The sequence below is a fragment of the Palaemon carinicauda genome, chromosome 2, assembly GCF_036898095.1.
Source record: "Palaemon carinicauda isolate YSFRI2023 chromosome 2, ASM3689809v2, whole genome shotgun sequence".
Taxonomy (NCBI): Eukaryota; Metazoa; Arthropoda; class Malacostraca; order Decapoda; family Palaemonidae; genus Palaemon; species Palaemon carinicauda.
Window position 1 is genome coordinate 62,715,537 of NC_090726.1, and position 22,615 is coordinate 62,738,151.

Sequence of the window (22,615 nt, forward strand, 5' to 3'; positions counted from 1 at the left end):
AAAATACTCTTTCCAAAGATAACATGTCGTGAAGTGACAGTGAATGCCATGTGCTTGATGGTGATGTGACGTCATGGTGTAAACAAATACATTCTTTGATGTGACATGTCAGTGACGTGATGTAATGTGAATCAGCCTTTATCAATTGTACATGTTCCTGGGAGAGAAGTTAGAAAACTCATTTACCTCATAGTTGATGTGGCAGTTTGCAATATAATTCTAGTTTAGAAATTCACTTTTACCACTTCAAAGACTCTGGGAACAGGATTGATATTATGAGAGTTTTGAACAGAATGTCATTTAATGATTTACTCAATGCAGCAAAAAAACAGCCGATATGGGGGGGGGGGGGAATCTGGTTGCCTTCTTTCTCCAATCTTCTCCACCTCCTTATACCAACTATCTGTTTTTCTTTCTCTCTCTTTTTATATGAATTTGTGTATTTCCAAAATTGTATTTGAAATTATTCTCACACTGTGCCACACTCCCAAACTCTTCCGATGGACCTTTCCCCTGCTTCAAGTTCGCCGTAAGGCCACCTTCATAGCCAAACTAAGCCAGTTATCTACAATGTGAACAGGTACTTCTTGGAAAAGAGAGAGAGAGAGAGAGAGAGAGAGAGAGAGAGAGGGAGAGAGAGAGAGAGAGAGAGAGAGAGAGAGAGTATGGAGAACGATTAGAGCGCTGGCCGGCAATCTGTGGAGATGTGGCACCAGTGGAAGAATCCTTTTCAAATGAAGTGCCCTACCCTCTTGATCATTTTTCACTGCGTTGAGTTTATTGTTGTATAAATCTGATGCAAAGTTTTACCTAACGGTCAAATGACATAATTATCTTCACAAAATTGTAGTTTTTGACAAAAGAAGAAACATGACGTACAAGACAAGAAATGAGGAGGCCGAGGAGGATAATAAACCTCCTCTAAAAAGAACACGATTAAATTAAGGAATAAATAGAGCTGTTATGACAAATATATTCTATTACGTAAAAGAGACAAGATATCAGGGTTGGGCATGTCTGAGGGAGGAAGGAGGAGGATTAACCCAATCAAAGTGGCATTGAAAGTACCAGCAGGGGGAGAACCCAGAACAGCAGTGGGTTGGGTGAGAGAGAGAGAGAGAGAGAGAGAGAGAGAGAGAGAGTATTCTAAAATAGGAAAAGATGATGCATTAAACAAAAGATTGTAAACATTTACGGGAAGCAGAAAAGGACGATGGTGACTAGTAGGTTGTTTTGTAAGCTACAGTTTTCTCTAATAAGAATGCAATAAACATTATTCCTTGCTTAATTATTTTAATATAGCATTCATCAAATAATTCCTTATACGGTTAATTTAACGATTTCGAAAAAAAATATATAAGAATATAGTGCATTTTTCCCATATAGAGTTTTCACGTGGGCACAAACAAGTACATACATTGAGTGGCGAGAATATATTTTGACAGGGTAACAGGAGTGGTTAGAGAATGAAATAGTACATGAGTCACTGCCAAACTCATATATATATATATATATATATATGAATGAACTTTTCGAGACATGCCCTGTTTTCAAGGCCTTAAGTACTGTAGATAGGAATGAAAATGATTAAAGATGAATTTTAACTTCTGTTAAAGTGAAATTTATTCACTTCCGATGGCTATTAGGCACTTTATGTGAGATCAAGTTGGGAAAGATTGTCACTCTTACTCATAGATGTTACACTGTAACTGTAATATTGATATAAATAGTGTATGACTGGACAATCCTAAAACAATATCAGAAAAAAAAACACAAGGTAAAACTAAGGATATAGCAAAGAAAATACAAAACCCATAGAAAAGTACCGAGACTAAGGCAATGAAAGTGCACATGAAAATGTTATGGGAAATTTAAACCGAGGTATGAGAGTATTTGGAGACACTGGGCTTGAACATGCATGGTGAGAACATTAGGCTAGATCTGAAAATGTTTTCCTTCTTGGTTATTTAATACTCGTATTTTATGGTATAAACAAAAGTAATCCATAGAGTGAAAATGAAATAACATGGTTTCTAGACAACAAAACTCGTTAAGTGCATATGATTCGAGACTCATAAAGGTTACATGGCGAGAATTACAAGCTATTATTATTATTCTTTTTTTAATCAAAATTATGGAACTTGGGGTATGTGCCATTCAACAACAGCAAACGCTATTTCATCATATTCTGACAATTATTTTGCACCTAAAACTAAGCTCTGTTGCTGGAATCTCCGGGAAGATTTTTGCTTAGCAACCGACGAAGAGTCCCATAGATGGCTTGACTAAAGAACTTAACAACTGTAACTGGTTCGGTGTTGATACGCAAGGAAGACAACGATCAAACTTAATTCTTGAGTGGGGGAGGGTAGGATGACCTATATAAACTCACCATTCTAGAAGTATAATAGAACAAGAACTGTCTTGTGAAGGCAACATTTAAAAAGAGTGGATTTGGTTATAGATTTCTATGAGAGGTTCTTTTTCATGCTGTATACATACAGACCTTTATGAAAGCATTCCTTGAGAAAGATACTAAAAAAAAGCTATTTAAAGGTAAATATGTGTATATGAATATATCAATACTTAAAGGTATATAGAGATCTATATCTAGGTACGATTAGTAATGTCCTGTTCGATTGCCCTATTGTTTCAAGATAAATTAAGTGAAAAAAACACAAGGATGTGCGATCTTTTTCTGACCAATATAAAAACGACTACGGTTCGTATTCCTCTTTCTCCTTGAGTAGCCGGCAGAGAGTCGCCATTTCTGTTTAAGACCGACCGATAACCATAACCGCTTCAGGGCTTGGGTGAAGGATGGAGGGAAAAGGGAATAGGGTGAGGTGAGGATTAGGGAATGGGTGGGGGGAGAGGATTGAAAGAAGTAGGAGAGAGAGAGAGAGAGAGAGAGAGAGAGAGAGAGAGTAGCCTCCTCCCACTTGGTTTACACTCGTCTCAGGGAGACGGATTAACTTGGATATAGGGACCCTCCACGTTTACCACCATCTCTCTCTCTCTCTCTCTCTCTCTCTCTCTCTCTCATAATCCTGAAATACTTGGTTTCCGTTGTACCTTTCGCTAATTTACTACTTTTGTAACCTCCGAGTGTGGTGTGTGCGTGCACCAATGAACTATTAATAATAATGATAAATATTAATAACGTTTATTAGACAAAAATATTTACATACAAAAGATTTACAAAAAAAAGACTTGAATATTTAAGACAAATTCAGATTAAATAGGAAACAATTACGATCGTACATATCACAGCATCAGTACCCAACTCAGTTGTATATATCATGAACTGTACAGCAAGTCGAGACAAATTTTGTCGTGCAGGGAACTTCGTGGACTCAAAAGGAGAAATTCACGTTTGTATAAATGCCCCTGAGGTCTAGCCAAGAATGTAAATATTCACAATATTTACCGACGTAAGCAATTACACATCCCGTGTGTGTGTGTGTGTGTGTGTGTGAGTGTGTGCGTGCGCGCTAGTGTGGGAGAAATGAACTAACATTATGAGGTGGTGTTGGTCACAGACTCTCAGGGGTAGACCGAGCCATGCCCACGTCGCCTGAGGGCTGAGACCTGGTCCGTTGGAGTTCGGTAATTACGCACGGCTTCAGCTTACGTGTTGTCGCAGAGCTATGCAATGGCCCAACCTCTAAATATAGTAGTCTGCGTCATTACTCGCTCTTATACTACTGCAGTTAGGTTTGGCTCCTCTGGCTAAAACTGTGTGAAGGTAAGCACACTCGAAGAGGAGCAAGTGGGCAGTTTCTCTAGCCCATAATGCAGTATATATATATATATATATATATATAGACACGCATTATATGCGCGGAAAAGCAGGATGCTATATCTAAGCCAAGGGGCTCCAACAGGGAAAATAGCACAGTGAGGAAAGGACACAAGTAAAAATAGAATATCTTATGAACAGTAACAACATTAAAATAAATATTTCCTATATATACTATAAAAACTTTGACAAAACAAGAGGAAAAGAAATAAGATAGAATAGTGTGCCCGAGTGTACCCTCAAGCAAAAGAACTCTAACCCAAGACAGTGGAAGACCATGGCACAGAGGCTATGACACTACCCAGGATTAGAGAACAATGGTTTGATTTTGGAGTGTCCTCCTAGAAGAGCTTCTTACCATAGCTAGAGTCTCTTCTACCCTTACCAAGAGGAAAGTGGCCACTGAACAATTACAGTGCAGTAGTTAACCCCGTGGATGAAAAATAATTGTTTGGTAATCACAGTGTTGTCAGGTGTATGAAGATATAGAAGAATATGTTAAGAATAGGCCAGACTATTCGGTGTATGTGTAGGGAAAGGGAAAATTAACCGTAACCAGAGACAAGGATCCAATGTAGTAGTCTGGCCAGTCAAAGGACCCCATAACTCTCTAGCGGTAGTATTTCAACGGGTGGCTGGTGCCCTGGCCAACCTACTATCTACTATATATATATATATATATATATGTATATATATATATATATATATATATATATATATATAATCTTCTATTCACGTTTGTCTGTGGTCTTTCTAATTCTGTCTATATCCGCAAAATTCCTGTTTGTCAATCCATCATCTTCTTTTCCTTCCCCTGCTTCTTATGCAATCTTTAGGGACCAATTTTCTGATGTATATATTATATATATATATATATATATATATATATATATATATATATATATATATATATATATATATATATATATATATATATATATATATATATATACAGTAAATAAAAGTAAGCAAGTTGGGAGTGATAATTTGCTATTATTTCTTACTGATGATCCTGGCCGTAAGGGTGAAGGCATAGAGTATATAAAACAAGTACTTTAAACCCGCTGTGTACTATGCAAGTTCTTACTTGTTCTGTCGGAACTCGCCAAGTTCATTCTACGTCAGAAGGCCTTGGTCTGATACAGCCTTAATTCATTTCGATTTCCTCTCCGCTTACGTCATGTTAATTTCCTTCCCTTAAGCTACATGAATATTATGCAATTGGTAAAAAAAATTACCAATTTTAAAAGAAAAAAAAAACTCACTGTTTGGATCCAAATCATTCCCATTATATAATAACTGAGCTTAAGTCCTTTGTCTGTGTGAGGGCGAGTGCACTGATATTGTTGTTCATTAGATTTACTTTGTTTGTTTCTACTGTCTGCAATCATGGCGATATCTTTGCATTATGGTCCCGTGACTGCATTTATCTTACAACAGAGGGGTGGCTCGAAAATGTGTTAATCCACTTCATAACTATTTTGCTTCCTCTCATTAATTATCGCGATATGTACAGTACATATTAACACTATGCAGTATATATGCATATGCTGTATATATATATATATATATATATATATATATATATATATATATATATATATATATATATATATATATATGCGTATGTGTAATATTAAATTCAATTATGAAAGGGTGAATGTATAATTCACACGTACGTGTGTATATACAGCGAAGTTATGTATTCTCTCTCTCTCTCTCTCTCTCTCTCTCTCGCAATTTAATCGAGGAAAAAATGACGGGAATTTACCGTAAACTCTGGGGGTTTCCAGGTGAGGTATCAGTTAGTGATTTCCACCACCCAGACCAGTACAGTTATCACACGAACAATTAGACGCAAGAGTGCAGTGTACTGCGTCAACTATAAGTTGGGAACGTGTACAAACTTATCAGTGGCCATTTACTGATAAGATTTATTACTTATCAGCCAAAGCACTATCTTATATAAATGAAATAACCGAGGCAGCAGTTACTTATTAGAAATCTACCAATATATTCAAATACACCAGATATTGTTTCGCGATCACTTTCAGGACTTTTATCACATTATACTGTTCCTTATATCACGTTAAATTTCCTACTGTATATGCAAAAAAGGTCCTTTCTAGCAAAGAAATCCGTGTCAAAATGCAGGAGTGTGCGTCATCCTATCTGTCGTCAGGCGAGAGGACCGGTAAAGTTGCCAGATACCAAATATGGCTTAGATTGCATACACAGGCGTTCCAGTGATGTATAAATAAGGTATTGTGTTATTCGGTTCGAGCTGGACCCTTCGTCAGATTAGCGCTGCAAGAATGAGGGTGCAGTGCCTTGCCCTTACTAGAAAGATCAAATTCTAATACAGTTGTCGTAGGAAGCGCTTCGCAGTAAATAGATAATTGGTCATTGTTATATTAGGAATTACCAGTCCTCCGAAGAATAATAGCCTACTGGCAGAAGGCCGGAGACGGATCGGTCGCTTTAAAGATGAGCTATCTGATTCTCTCAAGGTCAATGACAACGGATTATACTCCTGTCAAGTCTTAAACACACGCAAACGCGTGCGCGCACGCACACACACTTTACACACACACACACACACACACATTATATATATATATATATATATATATATATATATATATATATATATAAAGTGAAATGATTTGCGTATCGCCATGATCAGCAAAACTGTACTAGAAAGGGCCACCCATACCATATTACGTTGGTTTCCTGGGTGATCAGACGAAATTTTCCCACTATTACCAATTCGCATTGGCCAGAGTGGTGATGAAAACTGGCGAGAACTCTGACATGAAATGACATGTGAGAAGTATTTGTCCTGCAGTGGACTAGAAACGGCTGCATTAGTTTTCGATGTTATAAAGACAGTATTGTGTATGTATGCCATAGGACCTCCCGTACAGAAGGGTTTATTATTATTATTATTATTATTATTATTACTAGCTAAGCTACTTTAGCGGAGAAGCGGGATGCTAAGCCCAAGAGCTCCAACAGGGAAAAATAGCCCAGTGAGGAAAGGAAATAGGGAAATAAACTAAATGAGAAATGAATCATTATCATCATCTCCTAAGCCTATTGACGAAAAGGGTCTCTGTTAGATTTCGCCAGTCGTCTCTATCTTATGTTTTTAATTCAATACTTCTCCATTCATCATCTCCTACTTCGCTCTTCTTAGTCCCAAGCCATGTAGGCCTGGGTCTTCCACCTCTTCTAGTGCCTTGTGGAGTCCAGCTGAACGTTTGGTGAAGTAATCTCTCTTGGGGAGTACGAAGAGCATGGCCAAACCATCTCCATCTATCCCTCATCATGATCTCATCCACATATGGCACTCGAGTAATCTCTCTTATAGTTTTATTTCTAATCCTGTCCTGCCATTTAACTCCCAATATCCTTATGAGGGCTTTGTTCTCAAAGCTACTGAATCTACTGGAGATTGTTTCATTGTCATACTATGACTCATGTCCATAAAGTAACACCGATCTCACTAAAATGATATATAGTCTGATTTTAATATGCAATTCGATTTCCAAATTTTACTTAACGTAGCCATTGTCTGAATTGCTTTTATCAATCTTTCACTAAACTCTCATTCTAAAGACCCTGTATTGCAGATCATAGTTCCTAAATACTTGAATGATTCAACCTCATTAATCCTTTCTCCTTCCAATGAAATTTCATCTTCCATTGCATACTCCATTCTCATCATCTCCTTCTATTTATCTTCAGCCCAACCTCGTATGATATTTCATGCATTCTGGTAAACAAGCATTGAAAATCCTGTGGTGTTCTGCTAACAAGAACATCATCAGCATACTCTTAGTTCTGTTAAATTCCTATCACCAATCCAGTCCAATCCGTCTCCACCATCTCTGACTGTTCTACGCATTACAAAATCCACGAGGATAAATCACACAGGTGACAGTACTCCACTGTTCACAGAAAATTAATTTGAGAAGACTCTATCAACATCAACTTTGCACTTGCTATGCTCATGAACAGACTTAATCAAATTTACACATTTAAGACGAATTCCATAATAATGCAGGATTCTCCACAAAATTGGTCAGTGCACACTATCGAAGGCTTTTTCATAGTTCACAAATGCCATCAAAAGGGGATTTCTATATTATACGCATTGCTGTACATGTCTCAAAATGAAAATTTGGTTAGTGCAATTTCTACCTTTTTTAAATCCTGCTTGTTCATCTCAGCTTTCCATCAATCTTTCTCTCCAGTCTCTTTAGAATAACCATACTATATATTTTCATAACAACTGACGTAAGTGTTATGCCTCTGTAATTATTGCAATCAGCCAGGTCTCCTTCTTTCGCTATTTTCACCAACACTCCTAACTCCCATTCATCAAGTTTTGCCTCTTCATGCCACATTCTACAAAATAATTTTGTAAGTAGTCTGGGAATCGCTTCATTTTCCGCCAGCATCCTCTCAGCAGTTATTCCATCGTATCATCCAGGGCTTTCAATCTCTTTAGTATTTTTTAAGATAGCTTCGACTTCAAACACACTAAATTCATTCATGGGCATATCAAAGTCTTCATCAGCTTCAGGTATATTAATCAAATTATTCCCTTCATATCTCCTATTCATAACATCACTAAAGTGTTCAGTCCAACGTTGTCTTTTTTCATCTTCTGTTGCTATAACAGAGCCATCTCTCTTTTTGATGGGTATATGATTCTTTTTTTGCCTTTAGCCGAGATTTCATTAATAATTCTATGAGCAATTCTTACACCATAGCCACTTCCTGAATTCATAGCTTTGTCAGTCTCTTCTGGTTTACTGTCTTAATATTTTCAACAGTCATTACTGGCTTTTCTTTTGACCTCACTGTCAATACTGGAATACTTATTTGCTGCAAGTTTGAACTTTTGAAGGAAAAAAGATCAAAGTGGACGAAGGTATAGCTATAAAAAGATCAACTTTCACAGAACAACTTTCTTGTTGATTTGAAATTAGAGCCAGATGACTGGTGTACTTAATTGCGGATGAATGAAGAAACATACATTGATCACCCATTACATTACATATGAAGATACATTTATGAGAAAGGCCATAACTTCTCATGGAAGACTGAGTATCACTTTACGTTATTTAGCAATACGCAGGACACATAATGATCTGTTGAAATTTTCAGCTATCATTTCAACCAGCTCTTTATCATTACTCATACAAGAAACATGTGATGCTCTACAAAGTTTCTCAAAAGTGCTATCTAAGGGTAATAAATACTTTTTGACAATTTTTTTCCGAAAAGTTTATTGAAAACATAACAGAGCTGGAATCTATGTTAAAAAAAAAAAAGAAGTAAAGCTGGCGGCATGTGCTATGTAATATAGAGATTGAAAATGAGTAACATACAGTATTACAACGTCTCAGGCATTGGTGTTGTTAGTACTACAACAGTTACTATAAACAGAGGTATTCAAAGGGATTGGTAGTGGTACTGTCTGTTGAGGTGTTGAAATAACTCTAGATGAAGAATTTAAATTTCCCATCTCTGCCTCAAACAATACATCATTGATTAGCTTTCGAGTTATTATTCCTGTCTGTTGGTCCATTGAATGTATTCTACGTGCAACGTAGCTCCCGAAGAAATCAATACCAGAATCATCTTTATATACAGGTTCCTCAAATTTTCTTACCACGGTATCCAATCTCTGTTCAGATTTAACTAAAGTTTTGCGTCGACGTTTAACCTGCTGGTTTGTGCAAGGTGTAGTATCTCCCGTTTCATCTGGTTCTGCAATCTGAAAGTAAAGATACCTAAAATCAAACTAACAGTACACACACACATTATATATATATATATATATATATATATATATATATATATATATATATATATATATATATACACACACACACACACATATTTATATATATATATATATATATATATATATATATATATATATATATATTCTTACGAAGTTGATCTAGTGTAGAGTCAATACAATAGTTTATTCATGATTTACTTATATATTTCATTTGTGCATTGAAAAGATATAGCCAGCCTGTAAGATGAGTTCCTCTCGTGTAGATTTAAGTTTATTACGTAAAGTAAGTAAGACTTTCGTCATTACTTTCATGGTATTCTTTATTCAAGTCAGTATATGTAAATTTATGTTATTATTAACCCTTTTACCCCCAGGCTTTTTGGAAATTTCCAATCCTTAACCCCCAAGGGGTTACTTTTTTTCCAGCACATTTTGATGTATATTTCTTTTAAATTGCTCTAACAGCCTTAATTTTTGTCATAGAGAGGTCAGGTTGGTCTCATTCTTTTGGAAAATGTCTGAATTTTCTCAAAAAATTATCAAAAATATGAAAAAAATAATTTTTATAGCATTTTTTTTTTTGCAAGGACGTACCGGTACGTCCATGGGGGTAAAGGGATGGCTTTTGTGAAACGTACCAGTACGTCCTTTGGGGGTGAAAGGGTTAAGAATTAACTTTTCTATTTCACATATTTTTGTTATGAAGTCTTACATAACTGTTTAAGAGTGTTATGTAACCCATACGAGCTATGAACAAGGGCTTATGTAAGGTTTTTTTTTTATATTTTTATGTGGTATCGCGTCATGTTTGTGAGAAAATACGCAACATGCCATGTGCTTTGGAAGGTTTTCGAGGGCCCCGGTATTAGCTCTATTTTTTTTTATTTCGGGGACAAAAGGTGGGTGTAGCTAGCTGCAAGAGTCGCCTCACGGGTGCGTTGGTAAGCGTCTGACAGTTACACGAAAACCCAGGATTCATCTCTTGACATTATTGTCTATTTGGAAACTCTGGCGTCGCTGTTAGGCCAACACCCCATGCTACCAGATCTCGATCCTGAAAGCTTCTGGAAGTAGCTAAGTTTCATATATATATATATATATATATATATATATATATATATATATATATATATATATATATATATAGCAACCCCATGAGTGCATAGAGAAGATAGAAAATACCAGCCTCAAGTCATAGTCATCTCCCCACCTCTCTCATACTCAGCTCAGTGTAATGTTTTTAAAAGCGTTTAGTGAAATATCAAACTTTTGGTGCGACGAATTTTTGTAAACATAGTGAGTACTTATCAAAATTCTCTTAGAATATTTGTAAACGGCCCTGTAGTAAGGTGAAAGGTGCTTCTATCTTGATCTGGTTATCTATTTTCATTAAGCATTAAACTTGAATATTGTATTCAGATTTAATTTCAAGTGAAACAAGTGATTGTATAATTTTCATAAGCGTTATTTCTTTTTTCTTAGTCTAAAGTTTATTCAGATATAATATTTCAAGTTAATTTGTTATATAATTTTCAGATCGTAACATTTTTGTCTCAATCTAAGTTTTGTTCAAACTTAATATTTCTAGTGATTTTTTTTTTTTTTTTTTTTGTAAATTCCTTCAAAATGTTGCAATTTATGTAGAATATAGTTATTTTTGTAGAGTGTATTATTTCAATCATCAGTGTTTATTACAACCTCGCTCGTATCCTGTAGAGAATCAAAGTCAGAGTTGTTTGAATAATTCTTAAGAATAATTACTGTTTTGTTTTGAGTGTACTTGAGAGACCTTTAGACATTCAGTATTTTATATATTGCTGTCCGGGAGTTATATAACTGTCTCAGAGTTCTGGTATTAATATTTCCAAGTGTAACAGATTTAATGTGAAAGCAAACACGTGAGTTTGGAATTCGAGAGGATGTTTAGCTTGCCTGCCATAATATATAATATTATATGTTAGTTCCCAGACACGAGCCATTGTATAATATATTTTTGGTGCCCAGACCCGGGAGTCATCGTATAATATATTTTTGGTGCCCAGACCCTTGGGATCAAGCGAGTTTGTTTTAAATATTGGTGATAACAGGGCCGTGTTTTGATTAAAGGTTTGAATAGTAGTGTTGATATGACTTTGTATATTAAGATATATACATTTTTTTGGAGAAGTATAAAATTATCTGTTAACTAACAAGATGGCAGTTTAATATCCAAGAGTTTTTGAATAACCCAAATGTTCAGGAATTGTCAGAGGCTAATGTAACTAAAGCTCAGTGGCTCAGTATCATGATGGCATGTGGTGGCCATGCAACGAGTGGGATGATTATGGTCCAAGTTAAGTGTCTAGCCTTATAGGCATTCATAAATTCGGGAAAGTTGTCGGAAGAAAATATATTGCAGATCGTGAACTGTTGGAGGAGGCTGAAAAAGAATTTATAGCAAAGCAAGCATCAGCTGACCTAGAAACTGAAGGGATGAAAGTAGAAAGAAATATAGAGGCTGAGATTCGACGTATTGCAGCGGAAGAGAATTTGATTAGGTTGAAGATGATAGCAGAACGAGAAGAAACAGAGAGAAGACGGGAAGAAGAAGCACGACGTACGAAGGAAATGGAAGCAAGATGCGGAGAAAGCCAGACAGAGATTGCACGACATATGATGGAATTAGAACTGTTGAATGCTCGTGCAAGGCTGGCAACTCAGATGTTTGATGTGGCAAATGTACAGGTGTTGATCCCAAAATTCACAGAAGCTCCAGATGAGTTCTTCGATCATTTTGAAACGGTCGCGTTGATGATGGAATGGCCAGAAGATAAATAGTCTTTATTACTGCAGGGTGTATTGATTGGGAAGGGCCGCAGTGCATTCCTTTCCTTATCTCAGGACCAGAGGAAGGAGTATCAAGAAGTGAACAGGGGCGTGCTATAAAGTGTATCAGATGACCCCTGAATATTATATAAGGAAAATTTCCGAGGTTTATGGAAGGACGAGAAAATAACTTTCCTGGATTACGCTTACAAGGTATAATGACGTTTTAAGAGATGGACAGAGGCTGCTAATGTGAGGGAGTTGGCTGATTTAGAAGAATTGATAACACTAGAGCAGTATCTACGAGGAATACCTGAACATATTCGAACATAATTGAGAGAGAGAGAGAGAGAGAGAGAGAGAGAGAGAGAGAGAGAGAGAGAGAGAGAGAGAGAGAGAGAAGTGAAGAAACTTGATAAAGCTGCTTCGCTGAGTGAAGATTATAATATTATCAGTCGCAAACCCTCATCGGGCATGTAGTGTGGTGGTACAAGGAGTACACCCATTGATGGAAGAATCTCTCACAGGGGACTCAGTTATTTTGAAGGGAATAGGAGGTGAGGAGGTTACCACTGTTTGCCGTTTGAAACTGTCATGCGTGGTGGTGACAGGTAATTTTGACTTTGCAGTAAGAGATTCATTGGCTGTCAAAGGAGTAGATGTCCTGCTGGGTAATGAGGTTGGTGGAGCACCATTTGAGCCTTGTCCCATAGTAACTGAGAAACCATTGAAGTATAGTCCTATGACTGAACTCAAAAAGGACTACCTGTATTTGTTTCATAGTTGTGTGATGACTAAGAGTATGATGAAGAAAGTGGCTGATGAAGACGAAAAAACAAATTGAATGAGCGATGAACTTGGAGGATTTGTTTTCCGAAGAATAGGATTCCCTTGATGATAAGCAAGAGGAGAACTCCTAAGTAAGCCCTGGCAAAAATGAACGACCGAAGAATGAACAAGATGACAAAGAAGCAATGGACACGGAAAAAATAGAAAACTCAGCGTTAGAAGTAGGACAAGTGAGTAGGAAAAGGCTGAGAGGATTGTAATGGAAGGATGCAATGGTAACAGAGTAATTGTACTGTGTGGTGGACGAGACGGAGGCACAGCAGTCTCCGACCTGGTATTATCTTGAGGATGGGTTGCTAATGAAGAAGCATAGGCCCACTGATATCCATGGAAATGCTGCATGGGGGATATATCGTCAGATATTAATTCCTGCACCATTGAGAAGACAGTTGATCGCCGTAGCACACGAGACGGAACATATAGGGATAAGGAAGACGGAGAAAATTTTGAAGCACTTTTTCTGGCCTAGCATGCATAAAGACATGAACTAGTTTTGCCGTGCATGTTACATATGTCAGATGGCTCAGAAGCCGAACAAGTACATTAAGAAAGCTCCCTTACACCCGATATAAGTGCGAGGAGAACCCTTCAGCAAGGTAATGATCGACATGTGGGACATTTACCAAGGACGAAAAAAGGTCACGAATATATGTTAACCTTGATGTGTCCAGTGACAAGATACCCAGAAGCCATACTCGTCAGGAACAACAATGCCAAACTAATTGCCAAGAAGTTACTAAACTTTTTTTTACTAAGTTTGGCATACCGGAAATCGTTCGAAGTGACCTAGGAATGAATTTCATGTCAAAACTGTTTAAGGACGTAATTAAACTGGAGTGAAACAACAACTATCATTGCTTATCATCCGGAGACCCAAAGTGCATTGGAGAGGTGTCATCAAACTTTAAAAAGTATGTTAATGAAGTTCTGTAACGAAACCGGAAATGAATGGGACATCGGACTACCGTTCATGGTGTTTGAGGTACGTAATGCTTATCAAGAAAGTAATGGGATGTTGCCCGAATGAAATGGTATTTGGACGAGAAATACAAGGGCCTATTAAAATGTTAGCAGAAAAATGGGAGGACTGAAAGGAAACGGAAGGAGAATATGTCAAGAATTTGAGGAAAAGTATCGGCGAGTTAAGGAAATTTTCCCTTGAAAGCCTTAAAACGAATCATGAAAAAAATGAAGAAAAGGTTCCACATGAAAAGTAAGGACAGACAGTTTTCAGTAGGTTTTCTTGCCGATAAGGAGATTCCCACTCACCAACAAGTTTCAAGAACCATTCAAGATTTTGGAGAACAGTGACCTGAGCTATGTTATCGAAACTGCAGGAAGAAGGAAAAGTCAGAGGAAAGTACATGTTAACCTACTGAAACCCTACTAAAGCGAAAACAAGACCGAAGCTTCACAGGTGTGTATGGTGCAGACTATACCATCCATGGAAGACAACGATGGATATGTGGTAGGCGGGGTAGGCAAAGTGAATAATTCGTCTATCATCCGGAACTTGGAAGAGAAATGAACTCATTTGGACCAGGAGCAACAAGAGGAATTAAACCAATTAATTAGAAGTTTCCTTGAAATTGTCTCGGATGTCCCGAAACGAACCAACCTGACGAAGCATGAGATAGACCATTTAAACAACGCGCTTATCGACTGTCTCTGTATCACCGAGAAGACACGAGAAAAAAGTGGACTATTTCTTACAAAACTGATTAGCCGTACAAAGTTCTAGCCATTAGTTCTCTATGCTTGCTCGTGAAAAAAACGGACGAATCTTTCAGGATGTGTACGGACTACCGAAAGTTAAAATTAATCAGTGTGGCCAATAATTATCCATTACCACTCATCGACCAACTACTTGACAACATCGGACAAACGAGGTTTGTCTCCAAGATCGACTTGTTAAAGGGCTATTATCAAATTCCTTTGGACGACTACGCAAAATTATCATCTTTTAAAACCCTGTTTGGGTTATATTAATACACCGTCATGCCATTTGATCTAATGAACGCCCCCTCTGCTTTTTAACGAGTGATGGATAACCTTCTAGGATCGACAGAAGGAGTAAGCATATATCTCGAAGATATTGTGGTATATTTATCAACCTGGGAAGAACATCTCCGAATACTGAAGAAGGTATTTCAAAAGCTGCGAGGAACATACCTGACGATTAACCTGAAGAGCGAATTTGGGAAGGAAAAAGTTCAGTACTTGTATTTGAAGTAGGACGAGGACTAATAGTCCCGGTAGCTGCTAACGTCAAAGGAATAAGGAAAGCATCATCCTCCACAACGAAAAAGCAATTACAACATTTTTCAGGGATGGCAGGATTCTACCGACGATTTGCCCGAACTTTTCAGCTGTAGTCGCTCCCTTGACGGATTTGACTAGCCCTAAGAAAAAATTTGTATGGACCAGAGTGCCAGGAATCCTTCGACAGGAAAAAGGCCATATTAACCGATACTGTGAGTGCCTGATTTCAACAAGAAATGCCTTATCTAAGTGGATGTGTCGGATAATGGGATTGGAGATGTCTTATGGCAAGAAGACGAGGAAGGATTTTTCATCCTGTTTGTTTTATGTCGTCGAAGCTGAAGAAACATCAGCGAGCCTACTCGACAGCTGAAAAGGAACTGCTAGCCATAGTCACAGCAATAAAAAAGTTTCAGGTCTATGTGAATCGACCACAAAATGAAGAAATTACAGTGTATTCGGATCATAATTCTTTAGCTTTTGTTAATAAGATGAAAAATAATAATCAAAGGTTAACTAGATGGTCATTATGTTTGTAACCGTATTGCATTGATGTAAGGCATATATCAGGTAAAGATAACATGGTTGCAGATAATTTATCTCGAGCTGAATCGATGGACTCAGGCCCGAAATAAATAATCTTTTTTGGCGGAAGCTTATCTTACGAAGCTAGTCTAGTGTAGAGTAAATAAGTTAATCAGGAATTTTATTTATGTTTTCATATGTGCATTGAAGAGGTGAATAGCCACCTCTTAAGCTGAGTTCCTGTCATGTAGGTATAAGTTTTTAATGTAAATTACGTAAGACTTTTGTCGTTGAATTCAATGTATTTTTCATTCGAGTCAGTATGTGTAAATTTACGTTATCTTTAAGAATTAACTTTTTATTTCACGTATTTCATTACAAAGTCTTACGTAACCTGTTAAGAGTATTATATGATACATACGAGATATAAACAAGGGCTTAAGTAAATGTTTTCTATAGATTTATGAGGTATTGCGTCATGTTAATAGAAAATACACAATTCTTATATGTGCCACATGCTTTGGAAGGTTCTTGAGAACCTTAGTGTTAGATGTTATCTTTTTTTTATTTCCGAGGGCAAAGGTGGGCGGAGCTAGCTGAGAGTCGTCTCGCTGTTGCTTTGGTATGCGTCCAAGAGTTGCCTGAAACCAAGGTTCGTGTCCCCGAATTTTTATCTAGTTGATAACTCTGCCAATGCCCTTAAGCCAACCCCCAAGCTTCCAGATCTTGGACCTAAGTCTTATATATGCGCCCCCCGCCCAGGGCTGCATAGCAACACAAGAGAAACAGCCTTCCTGTGAAAGAGCCAAAGTGGCCCCCTACCTCTCTCCAAGTGTCTCTAGTGTGTCCTTTTCAAAGTGATCCTGTGCCCCAAAGTAAAACGTGTGTTGAAACGATACAAAAGACAAAAAAGGTGATTTTGAATTTATTGTATTGTGGTGAGTGTTGGTAGTGTAAATTTCTGTAACTGGTCCTGCACAAGTAAATATGCTAAGTTGGTAAGTTTATCAGTTACTTTATGTAAGTTCTTTAAGAGTTTAAGCACTAGACTGTAATTATTTCTTTTGTCTTAGTCTAAGGTTCATTCAGATTTAATATTCCAAGCCAAGTGATTATATAATTTTCAGAGTGTAATTATTTCTTTTGTCTTAGTCTAGGGTTTATTCAGATTTAATATTTCAAGTCAAGTGATTATATAAATTTTCAGATTGAAACATTTTTTGTCTTAATATAAGTTTTGTTGAGACTTATTATTTTGAGTGATTTATTTTTGTTTTTATGTAAATTCTTTTAAAGTGTTGTAATTTATATAGAATATATTTAATTTTGTAAAGTTTATTATTTTAATCACCAGTGTTTATTTCATACTCGCTCGTATCCTGTTAAAGAATCGAAGTAAGAGGTGGTTTAAATAATTCTTAGTAATAATTACCCAGTTTTATTTTGAGTGTACTTAAGAGACCTTTCGATATTCAGTGTTTTTGTATATTGCTGTCTGGGAGTTATATAACTGTCTCAGAACCCGGGTGTTAATATTTTCAAGTATAACAGGTTTAATGTAAAAACAACCAGGTGAGTTGGGAACTCGAGAGGCTGTATAGCTTGCTACCCATAATATATATCATATATGTTTGGTCCCCAAACAAGGGACCATAGTGTAATCTATTTTTGGTGCCCAGAACCTGGACTATTATATAGATACATATATATACATATATATATATATATATATATATATATATATATATATATATATATATATATATATATTAGATAGATAGGTAGATGTTGGTGTGTCATGGTGGATCCTACACTTGAATAATCTAGTACAATAATGAACTAACACCTTCCACATAATTATGCATTATTATTTTTTTTTTCAGGTTCCTCAGTGGGAGAGTGGCAAATTATAGAACGAGAGTTTGAATAAAGGTGGAACTTCCCGAATCGTCTAGGCAAACCTATACGGATCCCGCTACTACCAGATTGTGTATCATATTTTTGGAACTACAAGGATACAACAGCCTTGTTTTATTGGCAGCAGTTAATGCGAACTATGAATTCACCATGGCTGACATATGGACAAACGGCCGTGTATGAGATGGAGGGAGGGTTTATTGAAAAAACATAATTTGGAAAATAGGCTTTGAAATAGGAGACAATCATCTAGATGATAATTCTAGTTGTAATTTGCCTTATGTTTTTGTAAGCGATATGGCATTTGCACTGAGAACTAATTTTTGAAACCATATCCTCGAAAGTATTTGAGTGCAGAGAACAACATTTTTAACTATAGATTGCCTAGAGCAGTGGTGTGCAGCCTTTTCAAAAGAAGACCAACTAATCAAGAATCTCATGTTATGAACTTCATGGATGGCCACATATGGGCCTCAATGAAAAATCGACTAAAAAAATTATTTTCGTATTTTTAACTAATGAAAAACATTCTGTAGTAACAAAGACTTCACACAACATGTGAATGTGATATATATCAAATGAAAATCCTCCTTTGACCTATGCCAAGCGAATTATCTTGAGAACTAAGATTCTTAACATTCCCATCCTACACAAAATACTGTTGGTTTTTCACACATCTACCCATCTGAATTAGACATGGATATTACTCAGGGCGTAATTATCAAATATGGCTGGAATATGCATGTAAAGATAGCTGTGTACTTGAATTGATGCAAACACCCTAACCTTTATGAAACCAAAAGAAAACCTTATCTAGTGAGATGGCTGACTTTTCATTTGCTGGACCCAACTGACGTGGCAACATCTACGGTACTTTTTAAGTGTCCAGTGAGGACCAAAATATTTTCTTAACCAGGTTCATAGAAAAAAAAAACTGTTCACATACGTGCTACCAAACACCCATCATCTTCCTTGCATAACCAGATAGTTAGGGATATTTTGTGTTTGATAAATATTGCTTACAGAACTGATAGATGGAGATACCACCATACCTATTCCCTAGTTCATTATTAAATTGCAGTTCAATTATTTTCATTTGCATATTTGTGGAAGTTTCCATATCCACATGAAATGGAGAAGCAAATAGTTCAATAGCTGTCAAGTGTTTTCTAAGATCATGGAATTTCTTATCGAGCTGCCAACCGGTCACTATATTTCCGACACTGCTCATCGCTAATTACATGGTTGTTTGATGTTTGGAAGTGGGCTGTTTTGATTTCTGATTTGCGATTCCCACAACCGTCTCAAACAGGGAGAACAGGTCATTAATTATTATTATTATTATTACTATCCAAGCTACAACCCTAGTTGGAAAAGCAAGATGCTATAAGCCCAGGGGCTCCAACAGGGAAAAATAGCCCAGTGAGGAAAGGAAATAAGGAAATAAATAAATGAAGAGAACAAATTAACAATAAATCATTCTAAAAAGAGTAAAAACGTCAAAACAGACATGTCATATATAAATTATTAACAACATCAAAAACAAATATGTCATAAATAAACTATAAAAAGACTCATGTCCGCCTGGTCAACAAAAAAGTAATGATTTGATCTTTCCCTTGAAGCATAACATTCAGGGTACTGAGATGGTCTGTTATATCTACCAAAAATACTAAGTAACACTTTCATTCCATATCATTCAATACAGGGATAGAGTTGCCCTTCATGTCTAAGGGCACCATTTCATTTAAAAGATCTTATGATTTTCAGCATTCCTGCCGCACTTGGCCACCTGACTTCACAAAAATACTAACAATCACTGTACTGTGCTTCAGTTTCTGACAGTAACTTTTTAACCCTGGAAAGGTATGATGGGTCGTTTGCGACCCCTACAGCATTTTCAAAACCTGTTTTTTTCCCATAAATCATCAGCTGTCTCGAATATGGAAGTGATCGACCTGCAAGGGGTGACTAGTCTACATGCCATTGTCAGCTTTAGGACTGATTTTCGTCTAACTTCCCTCCTTCCCCGTTTTTTTTTACCCCCCCCCCCCCCCAGGGATCGACCTCGACCCTGAATACCTTTATAGGGGTAAGTGATCAAACAGCAAAGTTATTACATAATTATAAATTGTCGAACAGTGTTGATACTTGTTTGGTTCTTTATAGTGTGAAAGTGTGGGTGGATGGTGTGTCTACCACTTGCATGACATTGGTTTTGGCTTAGATGCCATATATTGCCATGAGGTCCATTTTCCCTCAAATGCTAATTTCTGATTTTTTTGGGTTTTTTGCAAATTTGATTTTTTTCTATTTATTTTGAATTTATCTTCAATAATGGCCAGCAGACAGTATTCCCTCGGCATGGATGTCATCAACACACTTCTAATGGAGTTAAAAAGAGATGTTGATGATAATATGGAGCTTGCAACCCCATTCTTCATTCCAAGTGGTAGATTGGGCTGTAAGAGTTGTTGCGGTCTGCGGCCATTTTGTTGACATACCCGAAAGGTAAGTTGGCATATCTTTATACATTCTTGTTCTGTATAGAATTCGTGATATTTTGGTATAATTTAATGCATAAATATCATATTTTATAGGAGATACAATGATTTTCATATGAAATTTACATTGTGAACTAGGCCGTCAAAAAATGACCTTTAGATTTCACCCCTGTTATAACAGTAAATTACATCTTAGTGCACATTTTATTATGTATTTCTGTTCTAGGATAATGAGTTTATTCTATAAAAAAATTAGCCTCTTCCTATTTCATTTGGGTACCCAAAAAAATTCATGAAATTTGGACAAATTTTTTTGGCCAAAAAAATTTACCCTTTTTTTCTCATTTCAGATCTTGACTTCTATGGGTCCAACTCATTTCCAGCAATTACACGCTGTTGCTTTGCCATCTAAGAAGGTGTCCCTAAAGGGATTTATGTGTATATGTATATTTCTATTTTTTGTGAATATTTACGTCGTCTTTTTTTTATATACTTAAATTTTTAATATATTTCCAATAAATAGTTATTTTGTAGATGGGTATCATTTATATTTTCAGTAATTTTTAGAATTCTTTGAAGTATTTTTAGCAAGTCAAACAATACAGATTGATGCATAACTAAATTTTTCCTGATTTTTTTTCGGAGTCGGGGTCGTTCACGACCGAGTATACCCTTAAAGGGGTGTCCGAGTAGCATACCTATCCAGGGTTAAAACTGGTGATGATTCAGACCTTTTGACCTAATGAAGTTAACAGCTTTGTCAAAAATGGTTACATGCGGAAAGTTTGCTTTCCACACAATGCTTTCTGGTGTATAATACAGTGTAGGACAATAAGTGAACTAAAGTTAATATTTTGAGACCCCATTCTATTCTACAGTAATCACACCTCAGGAGCCCCATCTGTTGTACTGCAAACTAAATTCTTGTAATCCAGCTCAAACTCAGCTAACATGAGTTTTATTCCTGGTGGCTGAAGGCTACAACACATTCTCTCTCTCTCTCCCTCTCTTTATATATATATATATATATATATATATATATATAATATATATATTATATATATAATATAATATAGATATATATATAATATATATATATATATACTGTATTATACATATATAATATATATATATATATATATATATATACTATATTATACATATAATATATATATATATATATATATATATATATATATATATATACTGTATTATACATATAAAATATATATATATATATATATATATATATATATATATATATATATATATTTTATATGTATAATACAGTATATATATATATATATATATATATATATATATATATATATATATATATATATATATATACTGTATTATACATATAATATATATATATATATATATATATATATATATATATATATATATGAAACGACATTTTACGAATTCAAGTAACTAAGGTTTAGTAAATTTTCAGCTTGGCAGTTGGCTCCTTAGGCCGGACTGTACGATATTCATTTTTGGAGGGTAGGACCGCATTGAGAAGTATCGAGGGCTGTAGATTGCACAGAGATTGATTGGGTGATTTGGAGTTATCTGGTATCCTTAGAACACAGAGAATGGTTGAAAATGTGTTTGGAATAATGGCTTTTAGATTTAGAATTTTCTACGCAACAATGAATCTGAAATTATCAAGTATTCGAAAGGTTGTTATGGCAAGTGTTGTCCTTACAGTTATTTGAGAAAGACTTGCCCTTCAACATATTCTCCCGATTGCTTCCACAGGGACAATATTTCAAACATAATAATTGTACCCGGGTTATCGAATGATTCTAAATCTGTTGCAGGCTTATTATTATTATTATTATTATTATTATTACTTGAGGTACAACACTAGTAGGGAAAACAGGATGCTAAAAGCACTGGGGCCCCAACAGGGAAAATATCCCAGTGGGGAAAGGAAACGGAAAAATAAAATATCTAAGAGTGATATTGAAATAAATAAATAAATATCTCGAGGAACACAAAGCTATTCATAAATTGCTAAAGAGAAGTAAGGGTAAAATTTAAAAAAATACTTTGCTAATGTGAGTGCAGTATAATGGCAAAAAAACTTTGTGTAAATAACATAAAACCTACTGTTTTGTG

General features: G+C 35.9%; 1 protein-coding gene and 1 long non-coding RNA gene across 2 annotated transcripts in view; both read right to left on the reverse strand.

The window, feature by feature from the left end:
• The window catches only part of LOC137625559 (uncharacterized), a 236,021-nt gene that overhangs the window by 82,771 nt on the left and 130,635 nt on the right, over window positions 1-22,615 (reverse strand). The window lies entirely within an intron of this gene.
• Window positions 9,114-22,615, reverse strand: part of LOC137625555 (uncharacterized) — a 14,093-nt gene continuing 591 nt past the window's right edge. The window contains exon 2 of the mRNA XM_068356469.1: window positions 9,114-9,593. Coding sequence (XP_068212570.1) covers window positions 9,219-9,593 — 375 coding nt within the window. The 3' untranslated portion in view covers window positions 9,114-9,218. The remainder of the gene's footprint in view (window positions 9,594-22,615) is intronic.